Source organism: Melopsittacus undulatus, chromosome 20 (assembly GCF_012275295.1).
Source record: "Melopsittacus undulatus isolate bMelUnd1 chromosome 20, bMelUnd1.mat.Z, whole genome shotgun sequence".
Classification (NCBI taxonomy): Eukaryota; Metazoa; Chordata; class Aves; order Psittaciformes; family Psittaculidae; genus Melopsittacus; species Melopsittacus undulatus.
Window position 1 is genome coordinate 1,587,171 of NC_047546.1, and position 27,047 is coordinate 1,614,217.

At 62.8% G+C, this 27,047-nt stretch overlaps 1 protein-coding gene across 1 annotated transcript; it reads right to left on the reverse strand.

The window, feature by feature from the left end:
* Positions 1-11,814: 11,814 nt before the first annotated feature.
* PEAR1 (platelet endothelial aggregation receptor 1) lies at positions 11,815-26,609 on the reverse strand. The gene is made up of 24 exons (XM_034071329.1): positions 25,362-26,609; positions 23,718-23,822; positions 22,109-22,201; positions 21,916-22,020; positions 21,741-21,841; positions 21,566-21,658; positions 19,541-19,787; positions 19,342-19,456; positions 19,130-19,266; positions 18,710-18,922; positions 17,742-17,916; positions 16,984-17,104; positions 16,647-16,810; positions 16,452-16,554; positions 15,646-15,792; positions 15,440-15,568; positions 15,226-15,354; positions 14,566-14,694; positions 14,268-14,483; positions 13,964-14,070; positions 13,279-13,354; positions 13,122-13,175; positions 12,442-12,615; positions 11,815-12,032 (listed from the first exon to the last, which is right to left on the reverse strand). The coding sequence occupies exons 3-24, from the start codon at positions 22,198-22,200 to the stop codon at positions 11,815-11,817; spliced, it is 3,045 nt and encodes a 1,014-aa protein (XP_033927220.1). The 5' UTR covers position 22,201; positions 23,718-23,822; positions 25,362-26,609.
* Positions 26,610-27,047: the final 438 nt, after the last annotated feature.

Genomic DNA, 27,047 nt, shown 5'->3' on the forward strand with positions numbered 1-27,047 from the left:
ATCCCGGTTCTTTTCCTCCTGGATCCCAGTTCTTTTCCTCCTGGATCCCGGTTCTTTTCCTCCTTTCCTGGTTGTTTTCCTCCTCTCCATCACAAGGGGTTGGGGTTTGGGATGGCTTTCCAAGGGGAAGGAGAGGATCCAGGACCATCCTAAGTGGCCGCATCCTGCTGCTCATCCTGCTCCGGGCATGTGGGACCAGGATCCATCGGCAGCAGCTCCTGCAGCCGGGCGAGGGCTGGGCTGCTGGCAGGGATGTGGTTGCCCTGTGGGGACAGGGGTGTCAGACCCACATGATGGCAGCCCCATGGCAGTACCAGCCCCATGGCAGCACCAGCCCCACACTGATGCCAGCCCCATGGCAGCGTCAGTCCCATGGCAGCGTCAGCCCCACGGCAGCGTCAGCCCCATGGCAGCGTCAGCCCCATGGCAGCACCAGCCCCACACTGATGCCAGCCCCATGGCAGCATCAGCCCCATGGCAGCGTCAGCCCCATGGCAGCACCAGACCCACACTGATGCCAGCCCCATGGCAGCACCAGCCCCATGGCAGCGTCAGCCCCATGGCAGCGTCAGCCCCACACTGATGCCAGCCCTATGGCAGTACCAGCCCCACGGCAGCACCAGCCCCACAGCAGCCCCAGCCCCACACTGATGCCAGCCCCATGGCAGCCCCATGGCAGTACCAGCCCCACACCGATGCCAGCCCCATGGCAGCACCAGCCCCATGGCAATACCAGCCCCACACTGATGCCAGCCCCATGGCAGCCCCATGGCATCCCCAGCCCCATGGCATCCCCAGCCCCACAGCAGCCCCAGCCCCACACTGATGCCAGCCCCACAGCATCCCCAGCCCCACAGCAGCCCCAGCCCCACACGCTGCCCCCCCCTCACCTGCAGCCACAGCTGCTCCAGCCCCTGCTGCCTGGAGCCCTCCTGCTCCCGGTGCTGCTGCTCCAGAGCCAACAGGAAGGCACCGAGGCCGCGCTCGGTCACGCGGTTATCTGGGGGGTCATGGAGGGGTCAGGGGGGGTCAGAGGGGTCAAGGGGGGTCAGGAGGGGTCAGGGGATCACAGGGAGGGTCAGGAGGGGTCAGGGGGTCAGGAGGGGTCACGGGGGGTCGGGGGTGTCGGGGGGCTCAGGAGGGGTCAGAAGGGTTCAGGGGGGTCAGGAGGGGTCAAGGGGGGTCAGGAGGGGTCAGGGGGTCACAGGGAGGGTCAGGAGGGGTCAGGGGGGTCAGGAGGGGTCACGGGGGCGTCAGGGGGGTCACAGGGGGTCAGGAGGGGTCACGGAGGGGTCAGGAGGGGTCAGGGGTCCCGGTGCCCCCCCACTCACGCTCCAGACTGAGGCTGCGCAGGACTCGGTTCCCCGGCAGCAGCTCCGGTCCTGGCCCCTCCTCCCGCAGGGCTGCGGGGCCGCCCGAGGACAACAGCAGGGGCGGAGCCACCGAGGCTGCGGAGCCCCGCCCCTCTGTGACCTCTGACCCCAGCCTGCCCCCGGCCCCCCCTGTGCCCCCCAACCTCTTCCTGCCCCATCCCCATTGTCCCCCCATCCCCCCATCCCCATTGCCCCCATCCCCATTGCCCCCCATCCCCATTGTCCCCCCATCCCCATTGCCCCCCATCCCCATTGCCCCCCCATCCCTATTGCCCCCCCCATCCCCATTGCCCCCCATCCCCATTGTCCCCCCATCCCCATTGCCCCCCATCCCCATTGCCCCCCCATCCCTATTGCCCCCCCCATCCCCATTGCCCCCCATCCCCATTGCCCCCCATCCCCATTGTCCCCCCATCCCCATTGCCCCCCATCCCCATTGCCCCCCATCCCCATTGCCCCCCCATCCCCATTGTCCCCATCCCCATTGCCCCCATCCCCATTGTCCCCCCATCCCTATTGCCCCCCCCATCCCCATTGTCCCCCCATCCCCATTGCCCCCCCATCCCCATTGCCCCCCATCCCCATTGTCCCCCCATCCCCATTGCCCCCCCATCCCCATTGCCCCCCATCCCCATTGTCCCCCCATCCCTATTGCCCCCCCCATCCCCATTGCCCCCCCATCCCCATTGCCCCCCCATCCCCATTGCCCCCCATCCCCATTGCCCCCCCCATCCCCATCCCCCCCTCACCCCTCCTGCTGTCCCTGAGCTCCTCTCTCCGCTGTGACTCCTGCAATGGACGGGGTTAGGGTCTCAGGATCCTGCCCCCCCCCCCCCCGGGGGAACGGGACCCGACACCCCCCCCCCCACCTTCCTCCTGGGGGGGGGCTCTCCCGGTCCGGGCTGGGGCCCCTCTGCTGCCCACGGTGCTCCCGGGGTCACTGCGGTGATCGGGATCCTTTGGGGCCTGGGGGGACATGGGGAGGGGATCAATGCTGGGAGCCGATGGGGATGGGATGGGATGGGAATAGGATGAGATGGGGATGAGATGGGATGGGATGGGGATGGGGATGGGGATGGGATGGGGATGGGATGGGATGGGATGGGGATGGGATGGGGATGGGATGGGAATGGGATGGGGATGGGATGGGGATGGGATGGGGATGGGATGGGGATGGGATGGGGATGGGATGGGGATGGGATGGGAATGGGATGGGGATGGGATGGGGATGGGATGGGATGGGGATGGGATGGGGATGGGATGGGATGGGATGGGATGGGGATGGGGATGGGATGGGATGGGAATGGGATGGGGATGGGGATGGGGATGGGATGGGGATGGGATGGGGATGGGATGGGGATGGGATGGGATGGGGATGGGATGGGGATGGGATGGGGATGGGATGGGATGGGATGGGAATGGGATGGGGATGGGATGGGGATGGGGATGGGATGGGAATGGGATGGGGATGGGATGGGGATGGGATGGGGATGGGATGGGATGGGGATGGGGATGGGGATTAGGATGTGATGTGTGTTGATGTTGGTGTCCTCACCTCCCTCACCCGCCCCAAGGCCTCCACCATCTGCAGCCGCCGCCTCTGAGCTTCCTCCTCGGGCGTCAGCGGGAACGGGGCCAACACCTGCGGGGGGGGGAGGGGGAGGGGGAGGGGCAGGGTCTGACCCCCACCCCCACCCCGGGCTCGGGGCACCCACCTGAGCCAGCGCCGAGGCCCCCACGTCACCGATGTCATTGCTGACCAGGGACAGGGAGAGCAGAGAGCGGTTGAGGCGCAGGCCCTGGGGGGGGGGAGGGGGGAGCGGTGAGGGGTACTGGTGTGGGGTGATGGATACTGGTGTAGGGTGATGGGTAATGGTGATGGGTGAGGGGTACTGGGTAATGGATACTGGTGTAGGGTGATGGGTAATGGTGATGGGTGAGGGGTACTGGGTAATGGATACTGGTGTAGGGTGATGGGTAATGGTGCAGAGTGATGAGTACTGGTGCAGGGTACTGGGTGATGAGTGCAGGATGCCGGTGTAGGATGCAGGATGCTGGTGCAGGGTACTGGGTGCTGGGTAATGGGTAATGGATACTGGTGTAGGGTGATGGGTGCTGGGTACTGGGTGCATAGTGATAGGTGCTGGTGCTGGGTACTGGGTAATGGTGCAGAGTGATGACTACTGGTGCAGGGTACTGGGTGCAGGGTGATGAGTGCATGGTGCTGGGTGTAGGGTACTGGGTGCAGGATGCTGGGTGCTGGGTGCAGAGTGCAGGATGCAGGATGCTGGGTGCTGGGTACAGGGCACTGGATGCAGGTGCAGGTACTGGTGCAGGTGCAGGTGCTGGTGCAGGATGTTGGGTGCTGATGCAGGTGCAGATGCAGGATGCAGGGTACTGGATGCAGGATGGGTGCTGGTGCAGGTGCTGGTGCTGGTGCTGGGTGCGGGGTGCACAATGCTGGGTACTGGATGCAGGTGCAGGTGCTGGTGCAGGATGCTGGGTACAGGATGCTGATGCAGGTGCTGGTGCTGGGTGCAGGGTGCAGGATGCAGGGTACTGGATGTTGGGTGCTGGTGCTGATGCTGGTGCCGGTGCTGGTGTTAGGTGCAGGTACAGGTGCAGGTACAGGTACAGGTACAGGTACAGGTGCAGGTACAGGTGCAGGTACAGGTGCAGGTACAGGTGCAGGGTACTGGATGCCTGTGCTGGTGCAGGTACAGGTACAGGTACAGGTGCAGGTGCAGGTACAGGTGCAGGTACAGGTGCAGGTACAGGTACAGGTACAGGTGCAGGTACAGGTGCAGGTACAGGTACAGGTGCTGGTGCAGGTGCAGGTACAGGTGCAGGTACAGGTGCAGGTGCAGGTGCAGGTACAGGTACAGGGTACAGGTACAGGTGCAGGTACAGGTGCAGGTACAGGTGCAGGTACAGGTACAGGTGCAGGTACAGGTACAGGTACAGGTGCAGGTACAGGTGCAGGTACAGGTACAGGTACAGGTGCAGGTACAGGTACAGGTGCTGGTGCAGGTGCAGGTACAGGTACAGGTACAGGTACAGGGTACAGGTGCAGGTACAGGTGCAGGTGCAGGTACAGGTGCAGGTACAGGTACAGGTGCAGGTACAGGTACAGGTACAGGTGCAGGTACAGGTGCAGGTACAGGTGCAAGTACAGGTACAGGTACAGGTGCAGGTACAGGTGCAGGTACAGGTACAGGTGCAGGTACAGGTGCAGGTACAGGTGCAGGTACAGGTACAGGTACAGGTGCAGGTACAGGTGCAGGTACAGGTACAGGTACAGGTGCAGGTACAGGTACAGGTGCAGGTACAGGTACAGGTACAGGTGCAGGTACAGGTACAGGTACAGGTGCAGGTACAGGTGCAGGTACAGGTGCAGGTACAGGTACAGGTACAGGTACAGGTGCAGGTACAGGTACAGGTACAGGGCACAGGTGCAGGTACAGGTGCAGGTGCAGGTGCAGGTGCAGGTACAGGTGCAGGTGCAGGTACAGGTACAGGTGCAGGTACAGGTGCAGGTACAGGTGCAGGTGCAGGTACAGGTACAGGTACAGGTGCAGGTACAGGTGCAGGTACAGGTGCAGGTACAGGTACAGGTACAGGTACAGGTGCAGGTACAGGTACAGGTGCAGGTACAGGTGCAGGTACAGGTACAGGTGTAGGTACAGGTACAGGTGCAGGTACAGGTGCAGGTACAGGTGCAGGTACAGGTACAGGTGCTGGTGCAGGTGCAGGTACAGGTGCAGGTACAGGTACAGGTGCAGGTACAGGTACAGGTGCTGGTGCAGGTGCAGGTACAGGTACAGGTACAGGTACAGGTGCAGGTACAGGTACAGGTACAGGTACAGGTACAGGTGCAGGTGCAGGTACAGGTACAGGTACAGGTACAGGTACAGGTGCAGGTACAGGTACAGGTACAGGTACAGGTGCAGGTGCAGGTACAGGTGCAGGTACAGGTACAGGTGCAGGTGCAGGTGCAGGTACAGGTGCAGGTGCAGGTACAGGTGCAGGTACAGGTACAGGTACAGGTACAGGTGCAGGTACAGGTGCAGGTACAGGTGCAGGTACAGGTGCAGGGTACTGGATGCATGTGCTGGTGCAGGTACAGGTACAGTTACAGGTACAGGTGCAGGTACAGGTGCAGGTACAGGTGCAGGTACAGGTACAGGTACAGGTGCAGGTACAGGTGCAGGTACAGGTACAGGTGACAGGTGCAGGTACAGGTGCAGGTACAGGTGCAGGTGCAGGTGCAGGTACAGGTAAAGGGTACAGGTACAGGTGCAGGTGCAGGTGCAGGTACAGGTGCAGGTACAGGTACAGGTACAGGTGCAGGTACAGGTACAGGTACAGGTGCAGGTACAGGTGCAGGTACAGGTACAGGTACAGGTGCAGGTACAGGTACAGGTGCAGGTACAGGTGCAGGTACAGGTGCAGGTACAGGTACAGGGTACAGGTGCAGGTACAGGTGCAGGTGCAGGTACAGGTGCAGGTACAGGTACAGGTGCAGGTACAGGTACAGGTACAGGTGCAGGTACAGGTGCAGGTACAGGTGCAAGTACAGGTACAGGTACAGGTGCAGGTACAGGTGCAGGTACAGGTACAGGTGCAGGTACAGGTGCAGGTACAGGTGCAGGTACAGGTACAGGTACAGGTGCAGGTACAGGTGCAGGTACAGGTACAGGTACAGGTGCAGGTACAGGTACAGGTGCAGGTACAGGTACAGGTACAGGTGCAGGTACAGGTACAGGTACAGGTGCAGGTACAGGTGCAGGTACAGGTGCAGGTACAGGTACAGGTACAGGTACAGGTGCAGGTACAGGTACAGGTACAGGGCACAGGTGCAGGTACAGGTGCAGGTGCAGGTGCAGGTGCAGGTACAGGTGCAGGTGCAGGTACAGGTACAGGTGCAGGTACAGGTGCAGGTACAGGTGCAGGTGCAGGTACAGGTACAGGTACAGGTGCAGGTACAGGTGCAGGTACAGGTGCAGGTACAGGTACAGGTACAGGTACAGGTGCAGGTACAGGTACAGGTGCAGGTACAGGTGCAGGTACAGGTACAGGTGTAGGTACAGGTACAGGTGCAGGTACAGGTGCAGGTACAGGTGCAGGTACAGGTACAGGTGCTGGTGCAGGTGCAGGTACAGGTGCAGGTACAGGTACAGGTGCAGGTACAGGTACAGGTGCTGGTGCAGGTGCAGGTACAGGTACAGGTACAGGTACAGGTGCAGGTACAGGTACAGGTACAGGTACAGGTACAGGTACAGGTGCAGGTGCAGGTACAGGTACAGGTACAGGTACAGGTACAGGTGCAGGTACAGGTACAGGTACAGGTACAGGTGCAGGTGCAGGTACAGGTGCAGGTACAGGTACAGGTGCTGGTGCAGGTGCAGGTACAGGTGCAGGTACAGGTGCAGGTGCAGGTACAGGTACAGGGTACAGGTACAGGTGCAGGTACAGGTGCAGGTACAGGTGCAGGTACAGGTACAGGTGCAGGTACAGGTGCAGGTACAGGTACAGGTGTAGGTACAGGTACAGGTGCAGGTACAGGTGCAGGTACAGGTGCAGGTACAGGTACAGGTACAGGTACAGGTGCAGGTACAGGTACAGATGCAGGTACAGGTGCAGGTACAGGTACAGGTGCAGGTACAGGTGCAGGTGCAGGTACAGGTGCAGGTACAGGTGCAGGTACAGGTGCAGGTACAGGTACAGGTGCAGGTATAGGTACAGGTACAGGTGCAGGTGCAGGTACAGGTGCAGGTACAGGTACAGGTGCTGGTGCAGGTGCAGGTACAGGTGCAGGTACAGGTGCAGGTACAGGTGCAGGTACAGGTGCAGGTACAGGTACAGGTGCAGGTACAGGTACAGGTACAGGTACAGGTGCAGGTACAGGTACAGGTGCAGGTACAGGTGCAGGTACAGGTACAGGTGCAGGTACAGGTACAGGTACAGGTACAGGTGCAGGTACAGGTACAGGTGCAGGTACAGGTGCAGGTACAGGTACAGGGTACTTGTTGCCGGTTCCGGTTCCGGTTCCCACCTCCGCGATGCTCTGCGCTCCGCGGTCCCCGATGCGGTTGAAGCTCAGCACCAGGGACTCGAGGCTCTCGTTGCAGCCCGCGGGGGTCGAGAGGCTCCGGCCGATGCGCTCAGCGGCCGCGGGCCCGAGGCTGCAGCAGCGCAGGGACAGGTGGCGCCACCTGCGGGACAGGGCGGGGACAGCACCGGGAGCGGCCGCACGGGACACGATAGCTCCGTATTGGACCCTATAGCCCCGTACTAGAATCCTATAGCCCCGTATGGGACCCTATAGGCCCGTACTGGGACCCTGTAGCCCCGTACTGGGAAGCTATAGCCCCGTATTTGGACCCTACAGCCCCGTATTGGAACCCTATAGCTCCATATGGGACCCTATAGCCCCGTATTGGGACCCTATAGCTCCGTACTGGGACCCTGTAGCCCCGTATTGGGACTCTCTAGCTCCGTATTGGGACTCTCTATCTCCATATTAGGACCCTATAGCTCCGTACAGGGACCCTATAGCCCTGTACTTGGACCCTATAGCCCCGTATTGGGACCCTATAGCTCCGTACTGGGACCCTGTAGCCCCGTATTGGGACTCTCTAGCTCCGTATTGGGACTCTCTATCTCCATATTAGGACCCTATAGCTCCGTACAGGGACCCTATAGCCCTGTACTTGGACCCTATAGCCCCGTATTGGGACCCTATAGCTCCACACTGGGACCCTATAGCTCCGCACTGGGACGTAGAGTTCCACAGTGCCAGCACCATATAGCTCTGTACTGGGACACTGAGACCCACAGTGTCAGTACTGTACAGCTCTGTACTGGGACTATCTAGCTCCATACTGGAACCATACAGCCACATAGTATCAGGACTGCATATCTCCACACTGCTGGGCCCATATAGCTCCACACCAGAACCCTATAGCCCTATACTGCTGGATCCATACAGCTCCACACCAGACCCTATAGCCCTATACTGCTGGATCCATACAGCTGCACACCAGGACCCTATAGCCCTATACTGCTGGATCCACACAGCTGCACACCAGGACCCTATAGCCCTATACTGCTGGATCCATACAGCTGCACACCAGGACCCTATAGCCCTATACTGCTGGATCCATACAGCTCCACACCAGGACCCTATAGCCCTATACTGCTGGATCCATACAGCTGCACACCAGGACCCTATAGCCCTATACTGCTGGATCCATACAGCTGCACACCAGGACCCTATAGCCCTATACTGCTGGATCCATACAGCTGCACACCAGGACCCTATAGCCCTATACTGCTGGATCCATACAGATGTTGCGGCTCACACTCACAGGCTGTCGCTGCCCATCAACAGCTGGAAAGCGGCTTCAGGCAAAGGATTCCCCTCCAGGCTGAGCGTCCTGCGGAGAGCCCCATTCCAGCGCTCAGGATCCTCCCTGCCCCCCCCCGGCCTTAATGAGCGCTAATGAAGGAGCGTTAATGAGTGATAATGAGGGAGCGTTAATGGGCGCGTACCGCAGACGGGAGCACCGCGTTGGCAGCGCCGCCAGCACCGGCAGCAGCGGCTCCGGTAGCGCCACGTTCCAAAGGCTGCGGGGGGACACGGAGCCATCAGGGTCCCACTGCCATGGGGGGGATATGGGGGTCCCACTGCCATGGGGGGGATATGGGGGTCCCGCTGCCATGGGGGGGATATGGGGGTCCCACTGCCATGGGGGGGATATGGGGGTCTCGATACCATGGGGGGGGATATGGGGGTCCCGCTGCCATGGGGGGGACATGGGGGTCCCGCTGCCATGGGGGGATATGGGGGTCCCACTGCCATGGGGGGGGATATGGGGGTCCCGCTGCCATGGGGGGGATATGGGGGTCCCACTGCCATGGGGGGGATATGGGGGTCCCGCTGCCATGGGGGGATATGGGGGTCCCACTGCCATGGGGGGGATATGGGGGTCCCGCTGCCATGGGGGGGATATGGGGGTCCCACTGCCATGGGGGGGATATGGGGGTCCCGCTGCCATGGGGGGGATATGGGGGTCTCGATACCATGGGGGGGGATATGGGGGTCCCGCTGCTGGGAGGGGAAATGAGGGTCCCACTGCCATGGGGGGGACATGGGGGTCTCGATACGATGGGGGGGATATGGGGGTCCCACTGCTGGGAGGGGAAATGAGGGTCCCACTGCCATGGGAGGGATATGGGGGTCCCGCTGCCATGGGGGGGGGGAATATGGGGGTCCCGCTGCTGGGGGGGACATTGGGGTCCCGCTGCCATGGGGGGGACACGGGGGGCTCTGCCTGCACCCCTCACTCACTGCACTGCCTGCAGCGGCCCCAGCGCGGGCAGACACTGGCTCAGGACCCCCAGCATCTTCTCCTCGAGCTTCCATCCTGCGGGATCCAGCGGTCCCAGCGCAGGGGGGGGGGGGGGGGATGCTCCCGGTGCCCCATTCCCAACGGGATCCCAGGATCTGATCCCATCCTCCCCCTCCCCACCTCGCAGGAACACGGCCCGGGTGCTGCGGGGATCCTCCTGCTCCCGTTCCACCTGGATGCGGGGCTGGAAGCTCCGGTACTTGCGCTCGATGCGGGACAGAGTCTCCTCCAGCGTCCCCGCAGGCGGCTCCGCTGCGGGACCGGGACAGGACCGGGGCCGGTTCTGGAGGTGCTGCCAGCACAGGACCCCCCCTCCCGTTTAACCCCCCCCGGATCCCACTCACCATCCATAGGGAAGCTCGGGGGCGGCCGCACCGTGACCGTCGGGGCATGGGTGATGCCTGCTCGGGCGCAGAGCTCCGGGAAGTCCTGCTCCAGGATCCCGGAGCACTGGAACTCCTCTGGGGCAGGGCAAAGGGGGGGGCACATCAGGGGGTCCCGCACTGCCCCCCCCATACCCCCCCCAAGCCGTTGTGGGGCTCACCTGGGCCCTGCTCCCCCTTCCTCCCCACGCTCTTCGTCTCCTCCTCCCTGGAGGCTCGATCGCTCCGGCGCCGCATGACCCACGGATGGGGGGCACGGGGGGGGGGCACCCCCCAGCACCCACCGGGTACCCCCGTCCCCCGGCTGGGGGGTCCCGGTGCGCTCCCGAATGGGGGTGAGGGTCCCGGGGATGGGGAGAGCTGTGGGGTGGGAGGGGGTGTCCCAGGTAGAAGGGGGGGTGTCTCTGGGGGGGTCCCTAATGCTGGTGAAGGGGTCCCCAAGGCCCTGTGGGTGTCCCTATTGGGGTGAGGGGGAGTCCAGGTCCTGATGGGGGTAAGGGAGGGTCTCAGGGATAAGGGATGCTGGGGGGAGGTTTGGGACCGGGGGGGTCTCGATGGGAGTCCACGGAAGGGGCAAAGGGGTGTCCCAGTGGCTGAGGGTCCCTATGGGGGTCTCTTGGGGGTCTCCAGGGGGTGATGGAGGGTCCCAGGGTCTCTATGGGGCTCTCCTTAGGCAGTGAGGGCGCTTGTACCAGGCCTGATGCCTATGGGGCTGCGGGGAGAGGGGTGTTTCTGCGGCGGAGGAGGCCGCATAGGGGGTACGGGAAGGGGTCCCTGTGGGGGTCTCCCGGGTGCGGAGGGGTCCCTATGGGGTGCGGGGGGGTCCCTATGGGGTGCGAGGGTCTCTATGGGGTGCAGGGGTTCCCTATGGGGAGCGGGGGGGTCCCTATGGGGTGCGGGGGGGTCCCTATGGGGTGCGGAGGGGTCCCTATGGGGTGCGAGGGTCTCTATGGGGTGCGAAGGGGTCCCTATGGGGTGCGGGGGGGTCCCTATGGGGTGCGAGGGTCTCTATGGGGTGCAGGGGTTCCCTATGGGGAGCGGGCAGAACCCGGGGCCGGCGGCGACCTCGGTCCTTGGCAACGCAGCGGACGCGAGGGGCGGAGCCTGTTCTGAGTGGGCGTGTCCTAAACGGAAAAGGGGCGTGGTCTGCCTGGAAAGGACGGGGGCGTCCAGGAAGGGGGCGTGGCCTGGCCGAAGGGGCGGGGTCTGCCCCGCACCGAGGCCGGCACCGGAGCACTGGGGCTGTGCTGGGGCCAGCGCTGGGCGCATCCTGCCCCGTTTCCTGCCCCATTCCTGGGGCCCTCACTGCTCCCTTTCCTGTCCCATTGCTGGGGCTTCACTGGGGTCATCACTGGACCACAACTGGGCCCTTACTGGTCCGTTTCTTACCCCGTTACTGGTCCCATTACTGGGTGTTTGCTGGGGTCGTCATTGGGCCAGCACTGGGCCCTTACTGCTCCGTTCGTTATCCCATTACTGGGCCTTTCCTGGTCTCGTTACTGGGTCTTACTGGGATCATCATTAGACCCCCCCTTGGGCCCTCACTGGTCCATTACTGGCCCGGAGCCCACCCCTGTCGCCCCCGTGGGTGCCCCAGCAGAGCCCCCCCCCCATTCCACAGCCCCGGCTCTCACCGACACCCCTTTATTGAGCACCGGCACCCCCGGGGCTGGGGGTCTGGCTCAGCCCCATGCCCCCGGTGCCCCCCCGGTGCCCCCCGGCTCCTCGCGGTGCAGGGGGTGATGGGGGGTGGCGGGTGGGGGGCACATCGTAGTGAATGGGGATGTGGCTGTTCTTGGGGGAGTCGTAATGGCTGTGGGGAGGCGCGGGGGGCGCAAGGTCCCCCCCCTCCGGTCGGCTCTCTGCGGGGACAAGAGGGGGTCACGAGTGGGTTTGTGTCCCCTCCTTGGTGCTGTGTGTCCCCAGTATCCATGTACCCCAATGTCCGTGTGTCCCCAGTACCCCAGTGTCCGTGTGTCCCCAGTATCCATGTACCCCAGTGTCCGTGTCCCCCCCAATGTCCATGTCCCCCCAGTATCCCTGTACCCCAGTGTCCCTGTGTGTACCCCGTGTCCGTGTGTCCCCCCACTGTCTGTGTATCCCCCAGTATCCATGTACCCCACTGTCCGTGTCCCCCCAGTGTCCGTGTGTCCCCCCACTGTCTGTGTGTCCCCCAGTATCCATGTACCCCACTGTCCGTGTCCCCCCCAATGTCCATGTCCCCCCAGTATCCCTGTACCCCAGTGTCCCTGTGTCCCCCCCCAGTCCCACCGTGGGGGGGTTCCTCGAGGGGCCGGATCTCGGCATAGGACATCTCCCTGCGCACCGGGGGCCTCATCTCCATGTAACTGCCCTCGGGCGCCGGGGGGGGCTCCCGGATGGTGGCATAGGGGCTCTCGCTGCCCACGGAGCTGCCGCTGCCCCCCGGACCCTCCGGGAGGGGCTCTGAGGGGGAGGAGTTGGGGGTCCCCATGGGGGGGCAGGGAGCAGCTGCGAGAGCCCCAGCCCCAGCCCTCTCCTAATCCCTTCCCATCCTTTTCCCGTCCCATCCTACTACAGCCACCCTTTCCCACCCCATCCCACCCCATCCCTATCCCACCCCATCCCACCCCATCCCATCCCATCCCCACTCCACTGCGTACCATCCTATCCCAACCCAGCCATCCTTTCCCATCCCATGCCATCCCATCCCTATCCCACCCCATCCCATTCCACCCCATCCCATGCCATCTCATCCCAACCCACCCCATCCCACCCCATCCCATCCCACCCCATGCCATGCCAGCCCATCCCATCCCAACCCAGCCATCTTTTCCCATCCCACCCCATCCCACCCCATCCCATTCCACCCTACCCCACCCCATCCACGCCATCCCACCCTATCCCATCCCATCCCACCCCATCCCATCCCATGCCATCCCACCCTCTCCCAGCCCATCCCGTTCCCTTACCTTCATACTTGCCCAGGCTGCAGCTGCAGCTGTAGCTCCGGTCCAGCTGCCCCCCTGCAAAGGGGCAGGTTTGGGTCCTCCCCTGCTCGGTCCCAGCCCATCCCGGCCCCTTCCCGGTGGGAGCGAGCCGGGAGCGCTCCCGCTGACCCCCCCTTACCGCTGCCGCGGGGCTTCCAGCCGGGGGGGAGCGTGGTGCTGCCGGCTCCATCCATAGGGAGCTGCGAGCAGGGGACCTGCGGTGGGAAGGGACAGGGAGGGATGGGATGGGATGGGATGGGATGGGGATGGGGATGGGGTGGGATGGGGTGGGGGGGGTGGGATGGGATGGGGTGGGATGGGAATGGGATGGGGTGGGATGGGAATGGGATGGGTTGGGATGGGATGTGGATGGGATGGGGTGGGGTGGGGTGGGATGGGGATGGGGATGGGGAAGGGATGGGGTGGGATGGGATGGGGTGAGGTGGGATGGGATGGGATGGGATAGGATAGGATGGGGCACAATGGGATGGGATGGTTTGGGATAGGGATGGGATGGGATAATGTGAAGTGGGATGGGATGGGATAGGATGTGGTGGGATGGAATGGGATGAGCACGGGGCTCCAGCAGCACTGCAGAGCCCCGTACACCATGGTGCACCGTCCAGCACCCCCATGCACTGTGCAATGTCACCATGGAGCACAGTGCAACCTTGTGGTTCACCATACACCAGTGTGCTGCACCATGGTGCAACATATAACATCATATAACACCATCACAGTGCACCAGTGCACTGTGCAAACCCATGGGTCACTGTGCAGCGCTGGGTTACATCACCGCTGGGCACCATCCAGCACCCTGGTACCTTGATGCTGGCTGTGTCCGGGGCACCAGGAGCTGGCAGTGGGCACTGGGACAGTGTGTGGTAGCTGGGGTTGCAGTAGTAGTGTGCGTGGTGGCTCGGGGGCACATCTGGGGGGCAGGCATCAGTGTGGCCACCATGGTGGTGTCCCCATTGCCACCATGGTGGTGTCCCCATTGCCACCACGGTGGTGCCCCCATTACCACCATGGTGGTGTCCCCATTGCCACAACGGTGGTGTCCCCATTGCCACCATGGTGGTTTCCCCATTGCCACCACGGTGGTGTCCCCACCACCACCACCATCACCTGGCACCATGTAGTCCGATGTGTCCGTCTGTCCTGCTGTATAGGCCACAGCAAGGTGCCGGCTCCCCTTCTCCTTCCGCCGGTGTCGGCACCACAGCCCCGTAGCCCCCATGGCCACCAGCAGGGCCACCAGGGCCACCAGGCTGAGCACCACCCCCAGCGAGCTGTAGGCTGCTGGGGGGGCTGGCACGATGGTGTAGGGCTGCTCGGGGGTCCCTATGGGGGGGACACAGGACACAGGGTGTCCATCGGGTGGCACAGGGGCCCTGGGGGGGTCCCCAGTGCTGCACCCACTCACCATCACCGCAGTGGGGCCCAGTGCTGCCCGGGGTGCAGGGACACGTCCCGCTGGCTGGGTGGCATGTGGCGTTGTGGGGGCAGCGGCAGAGCTGTGCACACTGGGGCCCGAAGGTGCCGGGGGGGCAGGCTGGGGATGGGGGGGACAGAGACAGAGACAGGCTGCCGGGGCAGTACGGTGCCATACTGGGACATACAGCTCCATACTGGGATGATACAGCCCCATACTATGTCCATCTAGCCTCATACTGGGACCATACAGCTCCATACTGGGACATATAGCTCCATACTGGGACATATAGCTCCATACTGGGATGATACAGCCCCATACTATGTCTATCTAGCCTCATACCGGGACCACACAGCTCCATACTGGGACATACAGCTCCATACTGGGATGATACAGCCTCATAGTGGGACTATCCAGCCCCATACTGGCACATACAGCTCCATACTGGAACATACAGCTCCCTGCTGGGCCCACACAGCCCCATAGCTCCTGGGCCCATACAGCCCCATAGCTCCTGGGCCCACACAGCCCCATAGCGCCCAGGGAGGAGCCGGGCAGGGCTCACCCGTCCGGCCCTGCGCGCATCCTCCCGTGCCCCCCATCCCTCGGAGACGCAGACCCACAGCGTGGGGGGGTCCGTTCGGTCCCTACCTTCCCCACACAGCGCCCCTGTCCATCCGGGCGGGCAGAGGCAGGTCCCGTCGGGGGGGTGACAGGAGCCCCCGTTGCGGCACAGGCAGGGCTGGGCGCAGGCAGCGCCCCACGAGCCGGGGGGGCAGGCTGCGGGCAGCGGAGCCAGCGGTGGGGTCAATGGGCTCAGCCCCACTGCGAGCCCCCCAAGCCCGAGCCACCCCCCCCCACTCACGCTGTGCGCAGCGGGGGCCGCGGAAGCCGGGGGCGCAGAGGCAGGAGCCGTCGGTGGGCAGGCAGGAGGAGCCGTTGGCGCAGGAGCAGCTCAGGGCGCAGCGCTTCCCATAGCGGCCGGGGGGGCAGGCTGCGGACAGCGGGGGTCAGCACCCCCATGGGGGGCTATGGGGAGGGGGGGGTGTTTGTTGGGGGGGGGGCACTCACGGCGCTGGCAGGAGGGGCCGCGGAACCCGGGGGTGCAGCTGCAGGAGCCGTCGTGGGGGGAACAAGCGGCTCCATTGCGGCAAGTGCAGGGCGAGAGGCAGCCGCGGCCCCAGAAGCCCTGGGGACAGCTCTGCTTGCACTGGGGGCCTGCGGGAGGGGGGACAGGGGGCTCTGGACAGGGTTTGGGGTGCGATGGGGCAGAACCCCCCCCCTGTGCTGGGCTGCGTCAGCAGGAGGTGAGCAGCAGGGCAGGGAGGGGATCCTGCCCCTCTGCTCTGCTCTGGGGGACCCCCCTGCAGCACTGGGGGCAGCTCTGGTGGCCTCAGCAGAAGGACATGGAGCTGTTGGAGCAAGGGCAGAGGAGGCCACGAGGATGAGCAGGGGCTGGAGCAGCTCCCATAGGAGCCAGGCTGGGAACATTGGGGCTGCTCAGCCTGGAGCAGAGGAGCTGCGTGGAGAGCTCAGAGCAGCTCCAGTGTCTGAAGGGGCTGCAAGGATGCTGGAGAGGGGCCTTCATCAGGGACTGCAGCCATGGGACAAGGGCTGATGGGTTCAGACTGGAACAGGGGGGATTTAGGCTGGATATTGGGAAGTTCTGCATCAAGGGACACTGGGATGGGTTGAATGGAGAAGCTGTGGCTGCCCCATCCCTGGCAGTGCTCAAGGCCAGGTTGAACACAGGGATTGGAGCATCCTCCTCCAGTGGAAGGGGTCCCTGCCCATGGCTTTGGATGAGCTTTCAGCCCCCTTCTCCTCAGCCCCTTCCCTGGTTCAATGGGCACCGAGGGCTCGGGGCTGCCCCATACCTGTCCAGCCGGGCAGGCACCGGCACTCTCCGCTCTCGGGCTCGCACCCATCAGCATTGGCGCAGTCACAGCGCTCCCCACAGCCCGCCCCGAAGGTCCCGTTCTGGGGGTGCAGTGGATGGATGGGGGGGGGTCAGTGCCCGGTTTGGGGGCACCGATGCCCATCGACGGCGCGGGCAGGGCTGCGGCACTCACCGGGCAGGGCTGCAGGCAGCGGGGGCTCTGCCAGCCGGGGGGGCAGCGGCAGACCCCGCTCTGGGGGTCACAGCCGGCCCCATGGGCACACTCACAGCTCCGGTTGCAGCCGGGGCCCCACGAGCCGGGGGGGCACGGGATGGAGCAGTCGGGGCCGTGCCAGCCTGGGGGTGAGGGCGCAGTGGGATTGGGGGGGGGGACGGGGACGGGACCCCTTTAACCCATCCCATGGCTCCATTGGGGACCCCCCCCCTGCACCCGCCGCTGCAGGGGGGGACGGGGACGGGACCCCTTTAACCCATCCCATGGCTCCATTGGGGTCCCCCCCCCCACCCACCTTCCTTGCAGAGGCAGGAGCCGTCGAGGGGGGAGCAGGCCAGCGCGTGCTGGCAGGAGCAGCGCCCCGAGCAGTTGGTGCCGAAGGTGTCGGGGGGGCACAGGGAGGAGCAGTGCTCGTCCTGGGGGGGGGGGACACGGGAGCATCAGCACAGATGGGATAACGCCCAACCCTCCCCCCCCCCCCCCAAGGGCTGGGGTGGGGGGGGACCCCGTGTCCCATCCCCCCTTCCTATGGACACACACATCCAGACCCCCCCTTTGCATCCCAGAGCACCCGGACCCCCACTGTGCCCCTCCCCCCAGGACCACCCAGACCCCATTTTCCCTTCCCTAACACCACCCACAGCCCCACCTCCCAGACCCTCATTGTTCCCCCTAGAACCAACCAGGCCCCCAGTTTCCACCCCAGACCTCATTTACCCCCCAGGAGCATCAGACCCCTGCTGTCCCCATAGGGATGCTCAGAACCCCAGTGTCCCCATAGGGATGCCCAGACCCCCACTGTCCCCACAGGGTTACCCAGACCCCCACTGTCCCCATAGGGATACCCAGACCCCCACTGTCCCCATAGGGTTACCCAGACCCCCAGTGTCCCCATAGGGATGCCCAGACCCCCACTGTCCCCATAGGGTTACCCAGACCCCCACTGTCCCCATAGGGATAACCAGACCCCCCCTGTCCCCATAGAGATACCCAGACCCCCACTGTCCCCATAGGGATGTTCAGCCCCTCCCCGTGCTGCCCTCTCCCCCGCACCATGTATCCGGGGGGGCAGCGGCAGGTGCCGGTGGTCCCGTCGCAGCCCCCCCCGTGCAGGCAGAGGCAGGGCTGGAGGCAGCCGGGCCCGAAGGAGCCGGGGCCGCAGCTCTCGTTGCAGAAGAGCCCGGCCCAGCCGGGGCTGCAGACACAGTCCCCCAGCAGAGGGTGGCAGCTGGGGGGGGGACACGCTCAGCACCCCCAGTGCTCCCAGTTTGGGCCATTGGGGGTGCAGGGAAAGGGGGTTGCAAATGGGGGGACACAAAGACGTTGCCATTGTGGGGGTGAGGTCTTTGTGGTCACCGGTAGCCTGGGGTGGAATTGGGGTGGATGGGGGTGCAGGGTGGGGTGGGAGGATAAGGGTGGGATGAGGGATGGGAAGGGGGCACCTGGGGGTGGGATGGGGGTGATAGGGTGGGATGGAGATGGCAGGGTGGGACAGGGGAGCAGGGTGGGATGTGGGGTGGGATGGGGTGGGATAAGGTGGGATGGAAGTGACAAGGTGGGACAGGGATAGCAGAGTGGAATGTTGGGTGGATAGACCAGGGGGGTTCGTTGTGGGTGCATGGAGTGGATGTGGTCCCACCTCTGGCTGCTGGTGGTAGGGTTGGATGCGGTGTGGATGTGGGATGGATGTGGGATGGATGTGGGATGGATGTGGGATGGATGTGGGATGGATGTGAGGTCAGTGTGGGTTGGTGTGGGGTCAGTGTGGGATGGATGCGGGATGGATGTGGGATGGATGTGGGATGGATGTGAGGTCAGTGTGGGTTGGTGTGGGGTCAGTGTGGGATGGATGCGGGATGGATGTGGGATGGATGTGGGATGGATGTGGGATGGATGTGGGATGGATGTGGGATGGATGTGGGGTCAGTGTGGGATGGATGTGGGGTAGATGTGGGGTGGATGTGGGTGGATGCAGGATGGATGCAGGGTCGGTGCGGGCCGGGCCGGGCCGTGTGTCCCACCTCTGGCTGTGCTGCGGGTGGCAGAGGCAGCGGCTCTCGCAGTGGAGCCCGTAGAGCCCGGGCAGGCAGCGCCGCTCCTCGCAGCGGCTGCCCTGGAACCCGGCCTCGCACAGGCACCCACCGTCCACGTGGAAGCAGCGGCCGCCGTTGGCGCAGTCACAGCGCTCCCGGCAGCCGGGCCCGTAGCTGCCAACCGGGCACCGCTCCCGGCACCTGCAGCGGGGGGGGGGGGGGGGGAGAGGACTGCACCGGGACCGTGTGACCCCCCCTCCACCCCCATCCCCATCCTTCCCTTGTGCCCCATCCCCATGTGACACCTCCCTGGGCACCCCCATCCCATCCCTGCCTGTCCCCATGTGCCCCCATCCCAAAGCACCCCATCCCCGTGCTCCATCCCCTGTCCCCCCCATCCCTGCTCACTGCTCTCCGGTGAAGCCGGGCGCACACTGGCACTGCCCCCCCATGGGGTCACATTGCCCCCCGTTGTGGCACTGACACTCGCCCTGGCAGCCGGGACCGAAGCGCCCGGGGGGGCACGGCACGGAGCAGATCTCCCCCTGCGCAGGAGCAAGGGGGGGTCAATGGGGACACTGAAGCAGACACCGCACCTCGGGGGGGGGCAGTGTCCCTACCATCCATCCGTGCGGGCAGACGCAGGCGCTGGTGCCGGGGGGGTGGCAGAGGCCCCCGTTCTGGCAGGGGCAGGGGGTGTCGCAGGGGGTCCCGTCGGGGCACGGCACCTCGCAGCTGCGGAGGGGGGTGAGGGGTGAGCGGGACCCCCCCATCGGGGGTGCGGGGTGGGGGGGTCCGGGCCGGGTCCCCCGCACTCACAGGGGCCCGGAGAGCCCCGGGGGGCAGCGGCAGGCGCCGGTGGAGGGGTCGCAGGCGGCTCCGGGGGCGCAGGAGCAGCGCAGGCGGCAGCCGCGGCCGTAGGTGCCGTCGGGGCAGGGATCGCGGCACCGAGGGGCAGCGAAGCCGTCGGGGCAGGAGCAGGCGCCGCTCTCGGGGTCGCAGGGCGCTCCCTGGTGGCACTCGCAGCGCTGAGAGCAGTCGGGGCCCCAGGAGCGCTCGTCACAACCTGCGGGGACACCTCCGGTACCGGCCCGGCCATCCCAGCCATGGGTGTGCACCGCGCCGCGTCCTGCGCCACCGCATCCCATCCCATCCATCCTGCCCACCGCATCCCATCCCGCTGCATCCCATCCCACTGCATCCTATCCCACTGCATCCTATCCCGCTGCATCCCATCCCGCTACATCCCATCCCACCGCATCCCATCCTGCTGCATCCCATCCCATCCTGTGCCACCCCATCCCAAGCTATTCTAACCCATTCCATCCCATCCCATCTGTTCCATCCCATCCTACCTATCCCACCCCATCCGATCCCACCTCATTCCTTCCATCCATCCCATCCATCCCACCTCATCCCTTCCCATCTCACCCCACCCCATTCCACCCAATCCCATTCTTGTTCTATCACCACCCCATCTCGTCCTCATCCCCATCACAATCCCATCCCCATCCATCTCCAACTTATATTTTATCTTCATCTCTTTCTGTTCATCCGAATCTCCACCCCTATTCCGACCCATTCCCATCCCATTCTCCAATCCCATCCCATACCATGCATAACCCACCCCAATGTGTCCCCATTCGAGTCCCATCTTTATCCCATTCTTCATCCCATTCCCAACGCCTTCTCCATCCCCATCCCACGATTATCCTATCCCAATCTCCCCATCCCATTCTCCATCCCCATCCCATGATTATCCTATCCCAATCTCCCCATCCCATTCTCCATCCCCATCCCATGATTATCCTATCCCAATCTCCCCATCCCATTCTCCATCCCCATCCCATGATTATCCTATCCCAATCTCCCCATCCCATTCTCCATCCCCATCCCATGATTATCCTATCCCAATCTCCCCATCCCATTCTATATCCCCATCCCATGATTATCCTATCCCAATCTCCCCATCCCATTCTATATCCCCATCCCATGATTATCCTATCCCAATCTCCCCATCCCATTCTCCATCCCCATCCCATGATTATCCTATCCCAATCTCCCCATCCCATTCTATATCCCCATCCCATGATTATCCTATCCCAATCTCCCCATCCCATTCTCCATCCCCATCCCATGATTATCCTATCCCAATCTCCCCATCCCATTCTATATCCCCATCCCATGATTATCCTATCCCAATCTCCCCATCCCATTCTCCATCCCCATCCCATGATTATCCTATCCCAATCTCCCCATCCCATTCTCCATCCCCATCCCATGATTATCCTATCCCAATCTCCCCATCCCATTCTCCATCCCCATCCCATGATTATCCTATCCCAATCTCCCCATCCCATTCTCCATCCCCATCCCATGATTATCCTATCCCAATCTCCCCATCCCATTCTATATCCCCATCCCATGATTATCCTATCCCAATCTCCCCATCCCATTCTATATCCCCATCCCATGATTATCCTATCCCAATCTCCCCATCCCATTCTATATCCCCATCCCATGATTATCCTATCCCAATCTCCCCATCCCATTCTATATCCCCATCCCATGATTATCCTATCCCAATCTCCCCATCCCATTCTATATCCCCATCCCATGATTATCCTATCCCAATCTCCCCATCCCATTCTCCATCCCCATCCCATTCTCCATCCACACCCCATTCTCCATTTGCATCTCATTCTTCATCGCCATCCTTCTCCATCACCATCCCCATCCCATTCTCCACCCTCCATCCCTCTCCCCCCCTCCCTCCCATCCCAATCTCCTCCAGATCCTCCCATCCCAGCCTCCCCCCGTCCCCATCCCATCCCCATCCCGCACCGCTGGAGCAATCCGCCCCTCTCCATCCGGGCTCGCACTGGCACCGCTCCGGAGCCACGCAGCGCCCATGGACACACTCCTGCGAGCAGCGCGCTGCGGGGACACGGCCGGGGGTAGGGGGGGTCCGAGCGGGGACAGGTCCCCCCCCGAGCCCCCCGGTGCGCCCCGCACTCACGGACGCAGCTCCCCCGGCTCTCGTAGTAGCCCTGGCAGCACTGGTAGCGCCGTCGGGCCTCGGTGCGCAGCGCCTGCCGGTACTCGGTGCGCTGCACGATCCTGCGGCAGCGCTGCCGTCAGCGGGGACACGACAACAGCCCCCCCCCCCCCCAGTCCCCAGGAGGTGCCCCCACCTCTGCTGCACGCAGGGCACTGAGGTGCCCATCACCGTGGGGCAGGGCTCGCCGGAGGACACGATGTGGGGTTTGGTGTAGGACTCCTTCACCGCCACCGTGAAGCTGCCGATGGGGGGCATGGATGGTGAGGGCAGGTCCCAGTGTGGCCATCACCGGCACCCCCCAGCACCCCCAGTGCCCCCAGTCCTACCTCTCCCAGTAGCTGCAGACGTTGGGGTCGCTGGGCCGGAGCGCGGACAGGAGGCAGAGGTGCAGCGCCAGCACCGCAGCCTGCAGCACCATCCTGCATGGAGAGAGCGGCTTCACCCTCTGCCCCGCAGCATTCCCGATCCACACCCTCCACCCCCGGCTCCGGAGCAGGATCCGGCATCCCCATGGAGCTGCCTTCAGCATTCCTCAATCCCAGCCCCGGCCTGTGCCAAGGGGAAACTGAGGCACGGCCGCGCTGGGTGGCCCCAGGCAGCCTCATCCCAGCATCCCGATGCTGCATCCTGGCATCACCGGTGCAGGGGGTACCCGAGGTGCCAGGATGGACTTCGGGATGGATGGCGGCTCCCAGCCCGTGGCACGGAGCCGCCTGGCCCCAGCTCAACCCGTTCCGTGTTTATTCCCTGTTGTGTTTCCTGGATCCAGCCGCTTCTTGCTCAACCCAATGAGGGTCCGGCTCTGCCGGGGCGGCTCCGGGATCGCTGCCAGCCCTGGGGCTGGGAAAGGGGGGGACAAGGAAGGGACCCCGAGCCTATGGGGCTGGGTTTACCGGGATACGCGTGCTGCGGCTGAGCCCGGTGCCGGGGAAGGAAACAGAGGTTTCCTGGTCGGCACAGCTGGATCTATGGATGCTTCCACGCTGCTCCTGCCATGGGACACCCCAAAAGTGCTGCCCCGGCACCCCCAGAGCTCATCCGCTGGGATGGAGGGAGCGGGTGACCCCCCCTTAGCGCAGGCGTTGGGTTTGGGTGGGAAAACCGTTTTAATGGGAAAGTTTTCCCCTCCGGCTCCCAGTGGTGAGGATTTAACTGCTCATTAGTTAAGGAATTGGATCCTCCCGAGGGGGCAGAGCCGGGAAGACCCCCCCCAGCCCTCCCCATGGCCCCGCTGCCGGCCCCATTCCCTGCTCTAGCAACGGGGGGGGGGCCTCAGCGCTGCTCCAAACAACAGGAACTGCTGGGAGATGCTGGCAGGAAAAGAGAGGAGTCATCAAAAGCCGCTGGTGGGCCCCATCTGCTCCTCACTGGGGGGGGGGCTGGTGGTGGGGAAGAGCCCTCCCAAGGTCGCCATAGGGGCAAGAGACTCCCCCAAAGAGCCATTGCTCTGGGGCCACCCCATGGGTGCCCCTGAGCACCCCTGGGTGGGATGGGGAGCATCACCCACCGGTGATGGGGTGACATGACCCAAAGGGAACAGCATGGGCCCATCCTTGCTGGGCACATGGTGCTGGCCCCCCCCCCCCCACCCCCGGAGCCACTATCTCTGCTCCAGTGCTTCCTCCAGCACAACCCGATGGGTGACGAGTTTCCTCCGGAGGCTTCGGACCCACAGGGATGGGTTGGGTGAGGGGGACGAGGATAAAGTCAGGATCAGGGTTGGGATCAGGGTCGGGATCAGCAATGGGATCAGCAATGGGACCACCACGGGGTGTCACAGCACCGTCATCCCGCTGGCCCCTCATCCCCCATCTCCCCATCCCCATCCCTTTGCCTTGTCCGCTGGGACCCTGCGGCATTCCCAAGCCCCCGGCACGGCGCTGGGACCGTCCCCTCGGGCAGCACCCCCCAAACCCCAGCCCCGGTGGCACTCACCTGGCCGGAGGCCACGGTGCCGTGGGGCCGGCGCTGGTGGCGTCGGAAGCGGAGGCAGGGCCGGGGCTGCTGTCAGGAAGTTTGGGAATTCGGCAGCGGAGACGACTGCGGAAAAGGGAAAAAAAATGAGAACCCCGCGCGCTTCTGGGTGGGTTTTTTCCTTAAAAGCCCTTTTTTGGCCCCAAATCAGCGAGGTTGGGAGCGGCAGCGGCGCTGGGGCGGGGATGGAGCCATGGGGATGCTCCCACTCAGGTCAGGTCCCATCCCTCTGTGTTCCCATCCGGATCCCCCCGGCAGGGTCCCCGGAGGGCTCTGGAGGGACCTGCGACCCCCGTGTCCGTGGGTCCAGCCCTGCCCGCCCCATGGATGGAAACAGGGCACCAGTGAGGCTCCATCCCGGCTTCTCCCTCCCGTCCCGGTGCTGGCACCCACGGGCATGAGGATGGGACCCCCCGGCAGGGCTTTGCTGTGGCTTAACAGCAGCATCTGGTGGCAACGTGGGGAAGAACGTGGTGTCCGGTATCCCAGACCGTTATCCTGGCATCCCAGCACATCAGCCCTGCATCCCGGGCACACGGCATCCCGGCATCTCAGCTGCACATTGCTTATGCATTCTGACATCCCAGGTACGCATCATTCCTGCATCCCAGCATCCCGGGCACACATGGCCCCTGTATCCCAGGCAGATATCATCCCTGCACCCTGAGATCCCAGACACATCATCCCTGTTACACATCATCCCTGCATCCCAACATCCCAGGCACAGATTGCCCCTGTCTCTGAGTATCCCAAGCACACACCATCTCCACATCCCAGAATCCCAGACACACATCATCCCAGCATTGCAGCTATGTCACCCTTGCATCCCATCACACATCATCCCTGCATCCCACCATTGCAGACACGTTTTAGCATTGACATGTTCCAACCTTGCATCCCAGATACATCCCATCCTTACACCCCAGGATGGTCCCTTCCAACCATACCATTCTGATCCGATGATTATAAAAGCCAGGAATACTCTTTCAGTGCCATCTCTTCCCATAGGATTTGAGCACCAGCCCCTTTAAAATCCCCTCTGGGGATTTCCATCTTTTGGGAAGTTTTTAATTCATCCCTAATCTTGGAAGCAATCTCACGGCTGCTCATGGATGGAGCACATGGAATGCGCCCACCTGGGCCATGGAGGCTCCGGCCGGTGGGACCGTGTCCCTATACATGGGGTGATGATGGCCCCGTGCCGATGGTCCCAGGCTCTTGGCCGTTATCCCAGGAGCTTTGTGTGCTCGGAGTGAGGTGGAATCCACCTTTCCGGGCGGTTTCCATGCGGTGGGAAGGCTCCGGAGCAGGTTATCCAAGGAATTGCGGCGGCTCCATCCCTGGCAGTGCTCAAGGCCAGGTTGGACACAGGCGCTTGCAGTGGAAGGTGTCCTTAAATGAGCTTTAAGGTCCTTCCCACCCGAACCATTCCAGGATTCCATGTTTATTTCCCAGTCAGCCCAAGCAGACGCTGGTTACAAAAGCAGGAAAACTTTATTTAGAATGGAAAACCTTGGGCAGCAGGAACAGCCTGTCCATTGGAACCATTGACACCCCCCTATTCCTGAAGGCGCTCCCATGGGAAGCGCAGCTCATCCCACCTACCTCTCGGGAGCACTGGGAAGCCCACGGCAGCTGGTGCCATGGGGGAATGGAGGGGTTTAGGTTTCCTTCATCCATCTTCTCATCTCCTGCACTGGAAACAGGGAACAATGTCTGCTCCGGAGACTTCCGCAGGAATGCTGCTGTCATCTGCGCAGGCACAGGGCATTGTTAAGGGAAGAGCCTTATTTCCCAGCTGGAATTCCTTCATGTCCAAGTTTTACTTCCGTCTATGAAAGCTGGGAAATGACGTGATGCATCCAAGAGCCGAGCACGGGGCTCTGCTCACTCACACCTTCAGCCTCAGCATGGTCATGGTGCAATTCCCATCAGGCTTCATCGCATTGGGATGCTCCAAGCATAGAACCATGGAATGGGTTAAAGCTCCTCCAGTTCCAGCCTTTCAGGGGCACCTTACACTGGAGCATGTTCCTCATGAGAAGCAAGATCCAGCTTTGGATCCCTTTCTGGAAAAGCCTTTGTGGGTTGTGGCTCCCACGTTGGGTTTTCCCATGGGAAAGGCAGCGTTCCCATGCTGCTCCTTCACTGCGGGACCTTTCCAGGTTGGATTTCAGCATGGATTTTTGAACGGGAAAAAGCCACAAAAGGCCAGAGATTGAGCAAAGTGGGAATTGGAGGGGGTGGGAAAGGGATCCGAGATGGGAAGGAGCCGGTTTGGCTGCTCCTTGGGCAGTGTTTCTGCTCTGTGGTGAGGGATGTGCAAAGCAAGTAAGAACAAACCTGAAAGAGAAACCAAATGAACAAAACCAGGGGGGTTTCCTTCTCCAGCCAGAAACAGAACTGCAAATCCAGCCCTGCGCTTCCCAATGGGATGCAAGGAGCATCCCTCACACCAGGATGCTGCTGGGGATGCTCAAGCTGGACACGGATGTGCTCACAGAGCTGGGGAGGAAGGTTTGTTTGAGCCCTTCCAGTGCATTTAACCCACTCCTGTAGCACCATCTCCACACTGCAGGATCTGTGTTTCCTGGTTATTCCATGTTTTTCCAAGCTTTCCATCATCCCACCCAACACGGAGCTGCTCTCAGTCCCCAGGTGGCCAATCCAAGACTCCAAGCCCATCCAATAAGAGCCACCAGCATCCTCATCCTCCTTCCTTGTCCCTCCCCATCACTTTGAACCACAATCTCCTAACTCTTTAATGGCTCTGCATCCCCCCAAGCACTTCCCAACTGAGCCGGCAGCTCTGATCCCAGTGGGATTCATCCCACGGAGGTCAGATTTCTGCTTGGATGGAGAGTTTGAGGGGAGGGTTCCCTTCCGGCTTGCTCAGAGGCATTCCACTGTTGGAATCCTTGGCTTAAAATCCATAGGAATCCTTGGCTTAAAATCCATAGGAACGCTTGACTTAAAATCTGTAGGAATCCTTGGCTTAAAATCCATAGGAATCCTTGGCTTAAATCAATAGGAATTCTTGCCTTAAAATCCATAGGAGTCCTTGGCTTAAAATCCATAGGAATCCTTGGCTTAAATCAATAGGAATCCCTGCCTTAAAACCCATGGGAATCTGCCTTAGATCAACAGGCATCCTTGCCTTAAAATCCATAGGAGTCTTTGGCTTGAATCAATAGGAATCCTTGGTTGTCGGGATGCTGGGATGTGGCTGCAGGAGCATCAGCAATAAAGTCCCACCTCCCGCTCCTTCGATTCCCCTTTTCCTCCACACCA